Source organism: Sycon ciliatum, chromosome 6 (assembly GCF_964019385.1).
Source record: "Sycon ciliatum chromosome 6, ocSycCili1.1, whole genome shotgun sequence".
NCBI classification, from domain to species: Eukaryota; Metazoa; Porifera; class Calcarea; order Leucosolenida; family Sycettidae; genus Sycon; species Sycon ciliatum.
The window spans coordinates 2838999-2857226 of record NC_088648.1 but is presented as its reverse complement, the minus strand read 5'-3'; the positions used below and the strand labels follow the sequence as shown (position 1 = coordinate 2857226).

General features: G+C 44.9%; 1 protein-coding gene across 1 annotated transcript in view; it reads right to left on the bottom strand.

The window, feature by feature from the left end:
• Nucleotides 1-18228, bottom strand: part of LOC135819162 (uncharacterized) — a gene marked incomplete at its 5' end in the record, with an annotated part of 333212 nt that overhangs the window by 53008 nt on the left and 261976 nt on the right. Inside the window, 2 exon segments of the mRNA XM_065332321.1 lie at nt 13688-14080; nt 16025-16321. Of these exon segments, the coding sequence (XP_065188393.1) occupies nt 13688-14080; nt 16025-16321 (690 nt within the window).

Genomic DNA, 18228 nt, shown 5'->3' with positions numbered 1-18228 from the left:
TGGCCTGACTGGTCGACGTTCCGGGTATGGTGTGCCGGAAGATGCGCCTGGATGCATCGGCATTCACGCAGCAGGGTGTTGATGTCTCCTGACTTCCAAACAGCAAGTCGACGCGTCAGGTGAGTTCCGTGTTCGGAGGAGGAGCCCTGTCCGTGCGGTTTCTGCAACAGGAGGTGGCACGCGACAGCTATTGATGTCCAGGCTCGTTCACGGTTGGGCGCCGCGTCGGAAAATATGCGAACCAGTCGTGCAATTTCCTCAACAAATTGCTTCCCGGCCGCTCCGAAGGGAACAATAAACAAATTTCTCCTCCAAGTCACACACTCTTCATACGCCCCCTGCAGGCTGTCTGGTTGACCCTCAGGAGCAGTCGGCAAAGGGCCCAAATCGTGCGCCGCTTCTGTACTGGAGTTGTCTCGTGCCGGCTGCTGTGGCTGGGGCTGACTGGCCAGCGGTGTAGACGGGGTGGTAGACGTTGGCCGCTGCGACACGGCTGGGATCGGAGAGTCTGGATGCTGCGACGCCTGCCGCAACTCCTGCATTGACATCTGTGAGCTGGCCTCAGGCTGCGATGCATCGGTGGTTAACGACTGCGTTGAATTACACTTGCAGCATTTAGGCATGATGAACACAGGACATCACAGCTCCTGGGTGGAGGTGATGCAATACTGAGAAACAGAGAAAATGCAAAGAGTAGCGCCAGCAATTGGAGTCCGCCACCAAAAACTTAATCGTCAGAGCTCTAAATCAAGCAACCGTCCTCCACCAGCGCACTAGCCAACTAGTACTACTACTACTACTACTACTACTACTACTACTACTACTACTACTACTACTACTACTACTACTACTACTACTACTACTACTACTACTACTACTACTACTACTACTACTACTACTACTACTACTACTACTACTACTACTACTACTACTACTACTACTACTACTACTACTACTACTACTACTACTACTACTACTACTACTACTACTACTACTACTACTACTACTACTACTACTACTACTACTACTACTACTACTACTACTACTACTACTACTACTACTACTACTACTACTACTACTACTACTACTACTACTACTACTACTACTACTACTACTACTACTACTACTACTACTACTACTACTACTACTACTACTACTACTACTACTACTACTACTACTACTACTACTACTACTACTACTACTACTACTACTACTACTACTACTACTACTACTACTACTACTACTACTACTACTACTACTACTACTACTACTACTACTACTACTACTACTACTACTACTACTACTACTACTACTACTACTACTACTACTACTACTACTACTACTACTACTACTACTACTACTACTACTACTACTACTACTACTACTACTACTACTACTACTACTACTACTACTACTACTACTACTACTACTACTACTACTACTACTACTACTACTACTACTACTACTACTACTACTACTACTACTACTACTACTACTACTACTACTACTACTACTACTACTACTACTACTACTACTACTACTACTACTACTACTACTACTACTACTACTACTACTACTACTACTACTACTACTACTACTACTACTACTACTACTACTACTACTACTACTACTACTACTACTACTACTACTACTACTACTACTACTACTACTACTACTACTACTACTACTACTACTACTACTACTACTACTACTACTACTACTACTACTACTACTACTACTACTACTACTACTACTACTACTACTACTACTACTACTACTACTACTACTACTACTGAAATGTGTTTTTATTGAAAGCACAAAGCAATGAAGATGTGAATGCAAGGAGGGCAATGAATTCAAAAGGCGAACAGCAAAATTGTAACAAAATAGAAAGATAACAAATATTAATGGCAACAGCAATGTTTATACATGAAAAAGGGGAAGGAAAAGGAAAGAAAAACATCCAAACCAGAACTGCTTGAACACCGCCAGAAATGAAACCGAGATTCATACAGAAGAAAAAACTTCAGGACACCGGAAAACAAACTTTAGATCACATTTTGACATTATACGAGATGATGACAAAGAAAAACTATGCCCTAGAGAGCACACGGCAGTCATTCACAAAGCTCGCCGAGCGCTTAGAGCGATAGGAGGACCTAGAGCCACGTAAACAGGTGATACACCAGCGAAGTAGGCAGAATGACAAACGGCATCGCAAATGATTGACAACAACAGAATACACCAAATCAGCATTTTTCTCTAGAATACGGCCAACCAATGCCTTCAAAAACACGGAACACTCCTTCCCTATCATGCCGTTGGTCGCAAATACCAGAGGGGTGAATGTGCCCCGATCGATCTGATTCACTCGCTCTGCGTAATGCCGCTTTTTTTCCCGCTCATTGCGCTCCAATTGGCTCATGGCTTTTTCACGAGACAGCAAGGTGGCCCTGGGATGCGTTACCCGGATATCGAAGAAGGCCTCCTGCTGCCGCGTCCAAAAGCCACGAGCCCTGACGTCAAGCCGCGCTTCCTGGGATCGGTTAGATGTTGACCATGCCAATGTCTCACCACCAAATGGGAGAAGGTTGGGCTCGATTGCCACATCGGGACTTACACTTCTGAGTAGCTCAGCGATGAGATCACGTATCTCATTATGCCTTGCGGTGGGATAGCCACCACAAGGGCACACCATGGCATGGTCAGTCGACAAGTTAGCTCCGCATACACAGTTCGTTGGAAGACCATCAAGCGGTAGACCGTACCGAAGCGCCACAGCATCTCGAAAATCTGATTTGTTAAGTGTTGTGCCATGGGCGGACCTTGGTTCAACAGTCAGCCAGGAGGACACGCCCTTCTCACCAGCTATCTCCACCAAGAATCGCTGGTCTGGCGTCAGGTGATCATGTACTGTGGCCAGGATCTCTATGTCCCTAGCGTCTCTCTTCTTCTTGCCTTCTGCCTCGCTAACGCTAGCATCGCGTGACGGAATTTCCATTGAAGCTGACGGTGGCCGGTGCGGAAGCCATGATGAGGTGAGAGACTCATCAGCGGTTTCATTGTTGACTGTGTGACGCGGCGGACGCAGTGAGAGCCAAATCTCTGACGCATCACCTCCATCCAGAGAACGAACATCACCGTGCTCCCGGTCAGCAGAGACAATACTACTACTACTACTACTACTACTACTACTACTACTACTACTACTACTACTACTACTACTACTACTACTACTACTACTACTACTACTACTACTACTACTACTACTACTACTACTACTACTACTACTACTACTACTACTACTACTACTACTACTACTACTACTACTACTACTACTACTACTACTACTACTACTACTACTACTACTACTACTACTACTACTACTACTACTACTACTACTACTACTACTACTACTACTACTACTACTACTACTACTACTACTACTACTACTACTACTACTACTACTACTACTACTACTACTACTACTACTACTACTACTACTACTACTACTACTACTACTACTACTACTACTACTACTACTACTACTACTACTACTACTACTACTACTACTACTACTACTACTACTACTACTACTACTACTACTACTACTACTACTACTACTACTACTACTACTACTACTACTACTACTACTACTACTACTACTACTACTACTACTACTACTACTACTACTACTACTACTACTACTACTACTACTACTACTACTACTACTACTACTACTACTACTACTACTACTACTACTACTACTACTACTACTACTACTACTACTACTACTACTACTACTACTACTACTACTACTACTACTACTACTACTACTACTACTACTACTACTACTACTACTACTACTACTACTACTACTTGACACAATCTTTATTAGGAAACTTGAAATGGAGATGTGAAACACAAATACAGCCATGTAGATGGAGCAGCAATGCAATACAATGTCCAAAAACTCAAGAATTCATTATCATGGGGCAATGTTGGGCAAATGTCTGTCAGGTACTATCACGCTCAGGCTGCCCGCAACCTGCACATCGTCGTGAAATTCATCCTGTTGCGGCGGTATGACGATCTTGAACCACGCAAACAGGTGACTGCCCATCGCATAAGGCAGACTGACAGCTTACAACGGAGCTGACCCATGATAACCGATACGTGTAGGTCGACGTTCTTCTCAGCAATCAGGCATGCCAGTGTCTTCAGTGCCATTGAACTACTACTACTACTACTACTACTACTACTACTACTACTACTACTACTACTACTACTACTACTACTACTACTACTACTACTACTACTACTACTACTACTACTACTACTACTACTACTACTACTACTACTACTACTACTACTACTACTACTACTACTACTACTACTACTACTACTACTACTACTACTACTACTACTACTACTACTACTACTACTACTACTACTACTACTACTACTACTACTACTACTACTACTACTACTACTACTACTACTACTACTACTACTACTACTACTACTACTACTACTACTACTACTACTACTACTACTACTACTACTACTACTACTACTACTACTACTACTACTACTACTACTACTACTACTACTACTACTACTACTACTACTACTACTACTACTACTACTACTACTACTACTACTACTACTACTACTACTACTACTACTACTACTACTACTACTACTACTACTACTACTACTACTACTACTACTACTACTACTACTACTACTACTACTGAACTTCGCCTTTATTTGAAAACAAACCGGGTATCAGAAAGAAGAAACTGAAAAGCGCAAGCAAGAAAAGCAATGGTGACAAAACCATTCAAGAAAAATCAAATCAAATAAATAGGAAAATCCAATCAGAAAATAAAATAAAATAAAATAAAAGAATCAAGCCAACTAGGGAATACAAAAACAAAGAGCAAACCCGCAAACACCATCCAAGCATCGCTACTACCAGTACGGTGACGTTTCCATTCACCCAACCGCTCAAACGCTTTTAAAACGAAAACAAATACAACAGAACACTCTGAGACAGAATGAAACCAATGACAATATTATGGCAAGTCCATTGATGCCCGTCAGCGCGGCATATGAGCCAATGTACGGCACTCCGTTACAAAGCAATGTCGGCCAATGCCGGATCCACTGCGTAGGTATGATGCACGTGACCCTCGGAAGCAAGTAATCTGCCACCGCATCAGAGATAGACTGATTCTCGAGCGCAAGTGGCTGATGATGAGACGATACGGTATGTCCGAGTTCTTATTGTGCAGTTGTGTTGCGAGGGTCTTGAGGAAGATGCCACATTCGGGAGCACACTGTCCACTGGTGGCGAAAACAAGCGGAGTGAACGATCCTCGATCCACCTGGTTGATTCGATCGGAATACTGACGTTTCTTCTGACGCTCGTGTTGGGATAACTGCCTCGACACTTCTGGTCCAGACAGCAAAGACGGCCTTGGGTGCGTGACCCGTACATCAAAAAAGGCGTTTTGCTGCCTGGTCCAGAAGCCACGAGCCCGTATATCCACACGAGCACCGTCAGCTGAGCCCCCAGAGACGGCTTCACCACCCAGCGGCATCAGCGGTGGCTCAATCTCGACATCGCAAACAACACTAGCGAGTGCGTCCGCTAGGAGGTCGCGAAGTTCATTATGTCTCTGGGTAGGGTATCCCCCGCTTGGGCACGTGAGGGCGTGATGAACTGACATGTCTTGGCCACAAACACAGGATAATGATATGCCATCAAGCGGCAGGCCATACCTCAGGCACAATGCGTCTCGAAAATCAGACTTGTTGAATATAGTTAAAGGAAATGAAGCCGATGGAGGCGTAACCAGCCACGTTGACACACCGCCGTCACCCGCGACATCCACTAGTAGGCGCTGCTCATCCGTCAGAGCGGGCCTGATCTCCTCCAATGCAGCATTGTGCTGCGCACGGCGTTCCCGGCGAGCCTGCGTGGCCAAACCCCTGGAGGCAGCGATGATATCGGCAACAGGACCGTCGATAGCATCAGGACCATCGACAGCACCAGTCAGCACGCAATCCACCATGGGCATTATCGACGTCCGGCAAAGGAGGTACTCAGCCTCCGCACGCAAACTGCCAATGCGGATAGCCAGCCCTCCATTCCTCACAGGCATTGCAAAGAGCTGACGGAGTACACCATCAGCCGCAAGAGGATGGCCTGTCAATGCTGGCAGCAGATGTTTGTTGATGACGTCATCCAGTGGCGTATACAGGACAGGGTCCACAAAGACTGCACGCTGCAGATAGGTCCAACGGGACTGCAGAGAGGCAGAGAAGACGCGAAAGGCCGCCTGAGGCTGGGTGACAGCCAGACCAGCAAGGCGCCTAACCAATGTGGACAGTTCCTCAACACGGCTCTTCACAAAATTCTCTCGGAACTGTTGGTCTCCAATGGCCCCGCCAAGGTAACGAACGCCGTCGCTCCGGATACGGACATCAGTGCCGGCAAATAACTCCTGGGCCCTTTCCATTAAATGTGGACGGACGAGTAAAACCGTCTTCATGGCATTGGGGTGGTAGCCATACCGGGGCCCCTCCTCCACGATGCAATCCCAATACCCACGCAGCGGCAGGAGCTCTCCGGCTGCGGCATCGTCATCCGCGTACCAAATCTGGCTGGTGCTTGGAAGTCGACGCGACAGCCGAGATGCCAGGGGCACGGTCGCGAGAGCGTAGAACGCCATGGCAAGAGGATCCCCTTGGCATGTACCCTCCCGGGAATAAATGACCTCTCCGCCATTGAGGTATAGAGGGATGTCGGCCTGGTAGGTGTTAATGAAAATTCGCCCAGCGGCAGGACAGATTCTTGGAATGTTGTGTAGCGCCGCGGCCCTGTTCAGAGAATTGAAGGCGTTGGACGCATCCACCAGCAGAATACCTTGAGTCGTCTCGCGGTCATAGAGGCCGGTCAAAGCCTGCACCCCGACCTCGCAAGCCGACGGGACGCCGACGCACAGCTGATGAGGAGCAGTAACCGCAGCCACATCCCTCTCGATAACCGACATGACCACTTTCCCGATCACGCGGCGAAACACCTCCCCGATGGCTATAGGCCTTACCCCAGGCTGCTTATCCAATGGAATGAGCCTTGCTGCCAGGAATGAGCGGAGATCCCGCGGCTCAATTGCCTCAGTGCAAAGACGCTTGGCAGCACGAGCCAGAGCCGAGCACAGGTCGTCAGAAGCTGATGTATACATTGAGGCCATCCGACGCCAGGCAGCGGAGTCAAGGCCTGACGGACCCGCTGCCCCCTTCATAATCATGCAGGTCTTGCGGATTTGAGCTGGTGTTATTGAATCAAACAGCACATTCTCCTGGACTGTGGCTTCATCATCGAGTAGAATCTCTGGTTCTGCATCAGCCGGATCAGGATGCTTGTCTCTCAACAATTCCAGTACCGACTTGCCACCCACAATCTTGTCCAACGGGAGTACGCCACCACCACCATCATCCTCCAGGTAGTGAGCAGCTGTTCCAATGCGGTCGCTGTATACCATTTTTGCGAACTCGACGTCATCCAGACCATTAGCTGCTGTTTTGCCAGGTGTTGATCTGGGTAGATGGGCTTGAATGCACCGTGCCTCACGCAGCAATGCCGCCATGTCTCCGCACATCCACCAGTCAAGACGCTTGCGTAACGATTTCTTGTTGTCAGAGGCATTGGATACTACAAAAGGCCGCTGCAAAATCAGATGGCAAGCAATGACCACAGCCGACCATGCAAAAGCTCCGTCGCGAGTTCCGCCGCTGAAAAGACCAATCAGGCGAGCTAGTTCCTTGACGAACCGACGACCCTCATCCCCGAAAGGTATGATAAATAGATTCCGTTGCCACTTGACTATTTCTGCATGGGTTTTGTCCATTAAAATGATTATATCGTCTGTTGGCAACGACCAAAAGCCATCAGGTTCCGGAGAATCACATCTCTCGGGTGGCAGATCAACAAACTGAGGCTGTCGAGACGAGCCGGGACCCACAGAGGTCGGCGCTGCAGACGCAGGTACCCGGGAAGCTGCAGTGGGGTCAGCAGAAGCACCCACGGGCGAAGGGGCGGCAGCGCAATCAGGAACCATCCCGGAGCACACAGGAACAGGCAAGTCCACCCGTAGTGACTCCCCACACGGAACCGCAGTCGCAGACACAGAGGATTGGGAAGATCCAGCGACCTCAGGCGCCGGTGCCTCACCCGAGCGTTCGGCGGCCGATGACGGGGGCCTGGATACCAAAGTCGCCCGTACCTCGCGAGGCACACCACCGGTCCGGCCAGCAGCGGACTCACCCGATCGAGAAGGCTGCACTCTTCTTCCACTCCAGGCCGGCGGATCACCAGCAGAAAGGCCTTGAGGCACCTCTGATCCACCAACATCATGCAAATCGAAATTTCCAAAATTCTTGCAGCGCCCAACTTGACCTGGGTAGCAATTGAAACAGCATCGTCCATCCCTATTGCACGAACATGCTCCGCACGTTCCAGTTTTCTTGCTGCAGGAGCAACAGGGCCCAGCCGACGCCCCACGCCGTGACATGCCATGCAGCCTGCAGCACGGGCGAAGAGACGCGAGGTGTGAAGAGCACCTCGCATGTCACTCGCCACAGACCATGTGGGAAAACACTCACTGTGACTCAGCCGCGAAGCACAACACAGCAAGCCATCTCACCCACGGCCCAAAGGCGAAGGCACCGAAACTACAGCACAATGGCCGGTTCGCCAGGCAATACGACACCAGCTGGATGTACGAATAGCAGACTGGGCAACTCCACAGCGGTAAAAACTACTGGAGCCGACTCCTGAAACCTAGACGAAAGTAATGACGTAGGATAAACAACCGGTTGACCTGGGCAGTGCATAAAACAATTAAAAAACTGCGGAGGAGCAAAATCTCCATCCGCACTCTATGAGCCGCACTACTACTACTACTACTACTACTACTACTACTACTACTACTACTACTACTACTACTACTACTACTACTACTACTACTACTACTACTACTACTACTACTACTACTACTACTACTACTACTACTACTACTACTACTACTACTACTACTACTACTACTACTACTACTACTACTACTACTACTACTACTACTACTACTACTACTACTACTACTACTACTACTACTACTACTACTACTACTACTACTACTACTACTACTACTACTACTACTACTACTACTACTACTACTACTACTACTACTACTACTACTACTACTACTACTACTACTACTACTACTACTACTACTACTACTACTACTACTACTACTACTACTACTACTACTACTACTACTACTACTACTACTACTACTACTACTACTACTACTACTACTACTACTACTACTACTACTACTACTACTACTACTACTACTACTACTACTACTACTACTACTACTACTACTACTACTACTACTACTACTACTACTACTACTACTACTACTACTACTACTACTACTACTACTACTACTACTACTACTACTACTACTACTACTACTACTACTACTACTACTACTACTACTACTACTACTACTACTACTACTACTACTACTACTACTACTACTACTACTACTACTACTACTACTACTACTACTACTACTACTACTACTACTACTACTACTACTACTACTACTACTACTACTACTACTACTACTACTACTACTACTACTACTACTACTACTACTACTACTACTACTACTACTACTACTACTACTACTACTACTACTACTACTACTACTACTACTACTACTACTACTACTACTACTACTACTACTACTACTGAACTTCGCCTTTATTTGAAAACAAACCGGGTATCAGAAAGAAGAAACTGAAAAGCGCAAGCAAGAAAAGCAATGGTGACAAAACCATTCAAGAAAAATCAAATCAAATAAATAGGAAAATCCAATCAGAAAATAAAATAAAATAAAAGAATCAAGCCAACTAGGGAATACAAAAACAAAAAGCAAACCCGCAAACACCATCCAAGCATCGCTACTACCAGTACGGTGACGTTTCCATTCACCCAACCGCTCAAACGCTTTTAAAACGAAAACAAATACAACAGAACACTCTGAGACAGAATGAAACCAATGACAATATTATGGCAAGTCCATTGATGCCCGTCAGCGCGGCATATGAGCCAATGTACGGCACTCCGTTACAAAGCAATGTCGGCCAATGCCGGATCCACTGCGTAGGTATGATGCACGTGACCCCCGGAAGCAAGTAATCTGCCACCGCATCAGAGATAGACTGATTCTCGAGCGCAAGTGGCTGATGATGAGACGATACGGTATGTCCGAGTTCTTATGGTGCAGTTGTGTTGCGAGGGTCTTGAGGAAGATGCCACATTCGGGAGCACACTGTCCACTGGTGGCGAAAACAAGCGGAGTGAACGATCCTCGATCCACCTGGTTGATTCGATCGGAATACTGACGTTTCTTCTGACGCTCGTGTTGGGATAACTGCCTCGACACTTCTACTACTACTACTACTACTACTACTACTACTACTACTACTACTACTACTACTACTACTACTACTACTACTACTACTACTACTACTACTACTACTACTACTACTACTACTACTACTACTACTACTACTACTACTACTACTACTACTACTACTACTACTACTACTACTACTACTACTACTACTACTACTACTACTACTACTACTACTACTACTACTACTACTACTACTACTACTACTACTACTACTACTACTACTACTACTACTACTACTACTACTACTACTACTACTACTACTACTACTACTACTACTACTACTACTACTACTACTACTACTACTACTACTACTACTACTACTACTACTACTACTACTACTACTACTACTACTACTACTACTACTACTACTACTACTACTACTACTACTACTACTACTACTACTACTACTACTACTACTACTACTACTACTACTACTACTACTACTACTACTACTACTACTACTACTACTACTACTACTACTACTACTACTACTACTACTACTACTACTACTACTACTACTACTACTACTACTACTACTACTACTACTACTACTACTACTACTACTACTACTACTACTACTACTACTACTACTACTACTACTACTACTACTACTACTACTACTACTACTACTACTACTACTACTACTACTACTACTACGACCAATGTCGCCTTCTATCCATGTAACCGCCTTCGGTATTCATATGTTGGCCTATTTAACATTGGCATGCTCTGCGGATTTGTAGGCATGCTAGGCAATTTAAATATTATCCTGCAAAGTATTTTGTAGGTGCTTGACTACTATACTACGTCATGTATTACAATTGGTACATGACTTAATAATAGCCGTTTGGCATGGTACAATAACCTTTTTTGTTTTATTTTTTATTTTTAATGGCTTTCTCTTCTTCCTCGGATGGTTTACAATTTGTATCACAATTATTTGTGGGTTCAGCAATAAAGGATGTGACTACTACTACTACTACTACTACTACTACTACTACTACTACTACTACTACTACTACTACTACTACTACTACTACTGAGAACGTTGACTTTATTTGATAACAAACTGGGTGCCGGAATGAAGAATTCAAAAAACGGAAGCAAAGAAGGCAATGGTGACAAATCCAATCAAGTATCGTAGATAGGAAAATCAAATCAAATAAATCGGAAAATCCAATAAGAAAATAAAATAAAAGAATCAAGTCAACTATCAAATACCAAAACAAAGAGTAAACCCGCATCCGCAAACACAATCAAAGCAGCACCGTTTACCCAACGCATCCAACAACCCAGACAAGAGAAAACCAGATAAGGTACACAAAGAAAACGGGCAAGTCAACCATCAAATCATGACCAACATATAAATAGCAAAATTGCTACAACAAAAATACAGACAATATCATGAAACAGTTAGGTCAGGCATGCTAAACAGCCAGGTGGGCACGGGCCCTACACTCCACCACAAAACCGCCATGACCAGCACCCATGAGCCTTCGGCGGTACGAGTGCCGTGACCCCCGCAGACAAGTAGTAGTAGTAGTAGTAGTAGTAGTAGTAGTAGTAGTAGTAGTAGTAGTAGTAGTAGTAGTAGTAGTAGTAGTAGTAGTAGTAGTAGTAGTAGTAGTAGTAGTAGTAGTAGTAGTAGTAGTAGTAGTAGTAGTAGTAGTAGTAGTAGTAGTAGTAGTAGTAGTAGTAGTAGTAGTAGTAGTAGTAGTAGTAGTAGTAGTAGTAGTAGTAGTAGTAGTAGTAGTAGTAGTAGTAGTAGTAGTAGTAGTAGTAGTAGTAGTAGTAGTAGTAGTAGTAGTAGTAGTAGTAGTAGTAGTAGTAGTAGTAGTAGTAGTAGTAGTAGTAGTAGTAGTAGTAGTAGTAGTAGTAGTAGTAGTACTACTACTACTACTACTACTACTACTACTACTACTACTACTACTACTACTACTACTACTACTACTACTACTACTACTACTACTACTACTACTACTACTACTTGGAAGTGTGTTTTTATTGACCACATAAAATGATGATGCAAAGAAAGAAAAGAACACCGGAAACATAATGCTGGATTTGAAAGAAGAAGAATAAAAGAAACCTGACCAAGAGAACTCAAGCATTGCACCCAGGAGGCAAACATGAACTCAATCCCTAGCGTAGGCTCAATGAGGCCGTGTAATTGTACAAATTTCAAAGGATCCAAGTAAAACTCCAACCAACGAGAGAAACGAATGCAAATATTACAAAGCAACAGCGAAAATAGAATAACAACACAGTCAACAAAAAGGAAAAGAATGTTACGATCTATTCACCTCACACAGGTTCGTGAGCTGCATCTGCACCTTAGTCCTTGACGGAAGTGGCGTTCCTTTGGATGCGGAAAAACCCGGCCTCTAGCCGGGTCTCACAGTCTCACATGAACCATGATTTTTTCATTATAAATTCAGATACCCTCTCTTTCTCTTTTCCTGTCACTACCTCCACCTCTCTTGGTCTCTCTCCCTCTCTTTGTCAGTAGACTTACTTGTCTTTGTGTTAATGTAACTTACTCTGTCTGTCTGTCTGTCTGTCTGCCACGGTCTATGTCTGTCTGCCTGTCTGTCTGTCTGTCTGTCTGTCTGTATGTCTGTCTGTATGTCTGTCTCTCTGCCTGTCTGTGCCTGTCTGTCTCTGTCTGTGCCTCTGCGTATGTGTTATACATTTGCACTAACTGGCACCCTAACTCATTTGTACAATTACACTTCGCAGCAGTGTGAACAAGGACTAAAAATTGAAATCCTGTTGAACTCCTCCGAGCAATGGTCGTTTACACAAGGAAATATTTATTTATTTCAGAGAAGACATGTGTGGTAGATTATGTGTCACGTGTTTGTTTCGTCTTGGTCGCTGTGCACACGTGTCATTGGTTGGTGGTGTTGTGCGCATGTGCGAGACTGTGTGAGCTGGTCTTTGGTTTGTCGTCTTGTCAAGATGTAGTCGTTTTCCGTGGTCCTGCTTGTTACAATAAAAAGAGTGTAAAAAGGCAGTCCAGTGGTGGCGGTTGAGCTGATGGAGAAGTAATGTTACATTTACAACATGGTGTTACATTTACAACACATGGTGTAGATTCAGATGTGCAGTAACTCCAGACTTACAGAGGATAGCTGATTCGAGCCTCTGGTAATAGGAGCTGATATATAGCATTCATGCAGAGGGAAGTCTTGTTTTGAAAATGCGGCACGTGCTTCAATAATATCGATGTGTGCAGGACACTCAGCGATATCCATAGTTGAATAGGGGATCAAGGAAGCGTTTGTAACCCGTTGTTGGCACTCTTTCTGTGCACGTAGCTTTGCACTGCAGCCATTAGTTAGGTTGTAAATGCCACTTGTTGGCAAGACATTGGCAGTTCCAGAAGTAGCCAAAATCGTTCCAGGTGCAATCACTGCATACGGAAAGCCTTTCCAGGTAATGCCATGGTCAGGATAGTTAAATACAGCAAATGACTGGCAGTCATCACTAATGATCGCTGCTTGAAATGTGTTGCGCTACAAAATTATCACAAACAAAAACAAACAAAGGACAAAAGGGAAGGACCAAATGTTACGAGTTATGACCAACTGCCCATCAAAGTAACTAGATCAAAATACAGTCGGCAAGTGCAACAACACGGCAGAAAACTGACAGGGAGCACTGAGACATTCAACAGCCTTACACCTAGCTCCAACACACCTACGAGGCGCAAACCAACAACCTTTCAACTTGGAAGGCTCAGGTTGGGAATGGTCCGAAGAGGTCCGTTAAACTTTACCCATGATTACATTGGCTCAACGCCCGAGTTAAAACAAAGAAAGGCAGCACAAATGCCAAAAACAGTAACAGGGTCAAGAATAGACAAACACAAACAACCAAACTCAAGCCTCCCAACCAAACATTGCATATCCGGCAACCTCTTTCAACTAGGCCTAGTTTGCATATTCGAACCTTCAACAAAGCAATTTACTGATTGTCCCAGCCAGCCCAACTGCATATCTTGCCAAACGTGTTACCTATGCTGGGACCATCTTATGGAACCAGCTCCCCGCTGCGGTCAGGCAAGAAAGAAAACGCAATCGCTTTAAGTCAATGGCTCTTGCCTTTTTGCTTACCAGATAAATAAGCCTTTTTACAAATGCTGTATGCACTGCTCTTTACGTTATTTTCTCCGTATGCAAGTCGCAACTCCTGTTTTGAGTTGTTTTTCTTCTCTCTTTTTCTTTCCCTACTAGTTGCTGTTTCACTCACTGATCCTTATGCACAGATATACAGCATTCCCTCACTAGTGGGACCATTGTTATTAGGCTAGGGCCTGTTTTGGACTTCCCACTCTAAATAAAGAATACAAACAACAACAACAAAACAAAGCCAGCTTTAAAATGAGGACAGTCCCTTGTGTGTCTGCATTTCTCAGGTTCGTGGAGTACATGAAAACTGCACCATTGTTCTCTGTCCAGCATACATCAATATGATGCGTCAAAATGCACAGTGTTCTGTGTTATGGATCTTTGTGAATTTTGCTCACCCTTCAGTTCTGACATACCGAAATGGGAGAAAGTTGAGCACACAGAACCGCAGAATGACTAGCTGGTGACTGATCCAATGGGACAGGTATCATTATAAGTATTTCATGACATCCTGGCTGAAATCCTACCTGAATACTTCATCATTCAGAATGAAATAAATTTAGTAATACAGAGGCAGTGCACCTCGACCTGCAATAGTGCTCAAATGCCCATAATGGACAGAGCATAGTACGCAAGAGGTACACAAAAGGAAATACAGTAGGGCTGTTTTGTTGTTACTCAGAGTTTCATGGCAAAAACCAATTGTTTTCCGACTCGGATGGAGAGCCAAGGATAAATTTATAGAAAAGAAAAGGACCAAGGAACTACAAGTTACACTATAAAATGTCCACTAACACCACCAGATACTAAGCAATCAGCTCATGTGATAACAGTCATTGCGCGATACTGAACTTAGAACCTTCCAAGTTGGAAGGCTGTTGGAGTGCGCATCCAGGATGTGCTAGAGCTGTTAGCCAGTTAGGTGTAGAGTGTCAGTATTGTCGTTCAGTGTCGTGCAATGTTATCACATGAGCTGATTGTTTAGTAACTGGTGGGGTTAGTGGACATTATAGCGTAACTTGTAGTTCCTTGATCCTTTTTCTTTTGGTCTGGTGATTGGTTTTTACCATGAGACTCTGAGTAACAACAGAATAGCCCCACTTGATTTCCTTTTGTGTACCTCTTGCGTAAATTTAGTAATATAAATTGAAAACACGCAAACACTGGGGCACATATTTTCAATTTTAGTATCCCCCCCCCCCCAGGCTTGGCACACCATTTGAGCTTTTATTGATATAGATTGGTTTTCTCGTACACTGCTAAGCTAGTTTCAAACAAGATGATTTGATGGAATAAGACTCTAAACGGGAATGTTCTAGCTCATCATACCCCATTGTGCTGGTTGTTTTCACGGATCTCCCTCCAGGTTGTGATGACTGCCTCTTCTGGCCTGAATGATTCAACGGGTTTGTACTGGACTTCAATCATTTCTTGTATGGCTGAAAAGGTAACTGGATCCACAGTCTTGTTGACATGGTGCGTTTCCACGGTTCCGGCTGAGCAAGACTGATTTCCGAAACGCGTAGTCCAATACGGTGCAATAATGGCAAGATGTTCAGTCACTCGCGAGTTGACATTATAGCCACCAGAAAACCGATTGAGGGACATAAATCCATCAAAGGACACCTGCAGTGCAAACAGATACAAACATGAAAATGGCAATCATGAACATGGTGTAGACAGAACTTGATCTCTACTAGTATTTCCCCTATCCAACTTCAGGAAATGAGCTTAGATTTCATATCCTGCACTGATTTGTATCAAAAAGCTGATCTATTGGGCGGTAATAATACTTAACCCAATACACACAAGCATTGCATTCACTCGACACACCAAACGCACAAGTTTTGGATTTGGATTGGATTGGTTTATTTAATTAACGTCGAATAACAAACAGGCAGTGTTGCCATATTACATGAGATCGACTAAAGTTACAGGCACACAAATGTAAGGAAAAGATTAAAAGAAAAAAAGAAAAATAGAAAAATAGAGTAGGATTTAAGACAGCAGAGGAAAGATTGCATAATTATTTGATCAGTGAGCAACGTAAGTCAGTAAATTTTTCAGGTGGGGTAAGAGAGCGGTCCGGAATTGACCTGGTTTCTTCAGTGATCGTATAGATGCAGGCAACTTATTCCAAGTAAGGCCAAAATTCCGCATACACCATGGAGAGTACACACCACCTGCTGGAAAAGGCTGGGTCGTATCAGCTTGCCGGACCAACCAGGCTGTCCAAAATGCCTCTGAGACATATTGAGGTATCCATAAAGATGCAGGGAGACCATAAGAGTGCATGGCATGTGATGCGAGACAGCAAACCTAGCACTGACCAGGTGCTATATCTCGTTCCGCCAAATGTCAACTGGGCCATACGTATTGCCCAGAGTGCATAAACATGAGTGTGGAACTGCTTTGTTTGGCCCATGGCAGAATTTGTTGATGATGTTTACTTTTTGGGAGATCACGAGTTGGTGTGAGTGTGTGTGTGTGTGGGGGGGGGGGTGTGACTTGGTCGGATAGTTACGATGCCGACACTCTCCTCGTCGCCCCCACCTCGGAGTCCTTCGCGAGGCTTTGCAAACCCGCGAGTGGAGCAAACTACCGCACGAAGACGACGACTTGGAACGACTCTGACCATTGGCTCATGGAATGTCCGCTCTGTTGTGGAGAGTCATGGACCAGTTCAAACGGCAGCCGTGAGAGGAATCGTTTCCGACGATAAGAAATTCTTTCAAATAGTTCAACATCTTGAAAATGTGTGTGTTCTCTGCTCTGGTGGAGGACGGTTGTACGTTTTTGGGCTCTTGTTTCTGGCCTCCGTCCGTGCTTGTTCTCGCCGTTGTGGACGGCCTGGGGTGTCCCCAGCCGTCCAGGACAACAGTGCCTGACGTGGGGTCTTCAACGAAAGGAGACTTGGTCGGATAGTTATGATGCCGACGCTCTCCTCGTCGCCCCCACCTCGGAGTCCTTTGCGAGGCTTTGCAAGCCCGCGAGTGGAGCAAACTACCGCACGAAGACGACGACTTGGAACGACTCTGACCATTGGCTCATGGAATGTTCGCCCTGTTGTGGAGAGTGATGGACCAGTTCAAGCGGCAGCCGTGAGAGGAATCGCTTCCGATGATAAGCCAGATCCATAGCTGCCAGAGATGGCTCTCTCGAACATGGTCCCTGAATCCCTGACCTAGTACCTCTCTCTCAGCGGACTGCCGTCGCTCGTCGTTCCATATTGTCAGCCCTGTAAGGGGACACGTGACCGTAATGGCAGTGTTTACCATGACCATGACCATGGGTGTGTGTGAGTGTGTGAGTGTGTGAGTGAGTGTGTGTGTGAGTGAGTGTGTGTGTGTGTGAGTGAGTGGGTGAGTGAGTGTGTGTGTGTGTGTGTGTGTGTGTGTGTGTGTGTGTGTGTGTGTGTGTGAGTGTGTGAGTGTGTGAGTGAGTGAATAGTGGCGGTCAATTCATCAGCCTTGCAAGCTGTTGAATGGTGTAATCCCAGCACAAGTTGCTATGTCTAACATAGCTGTTCGCTA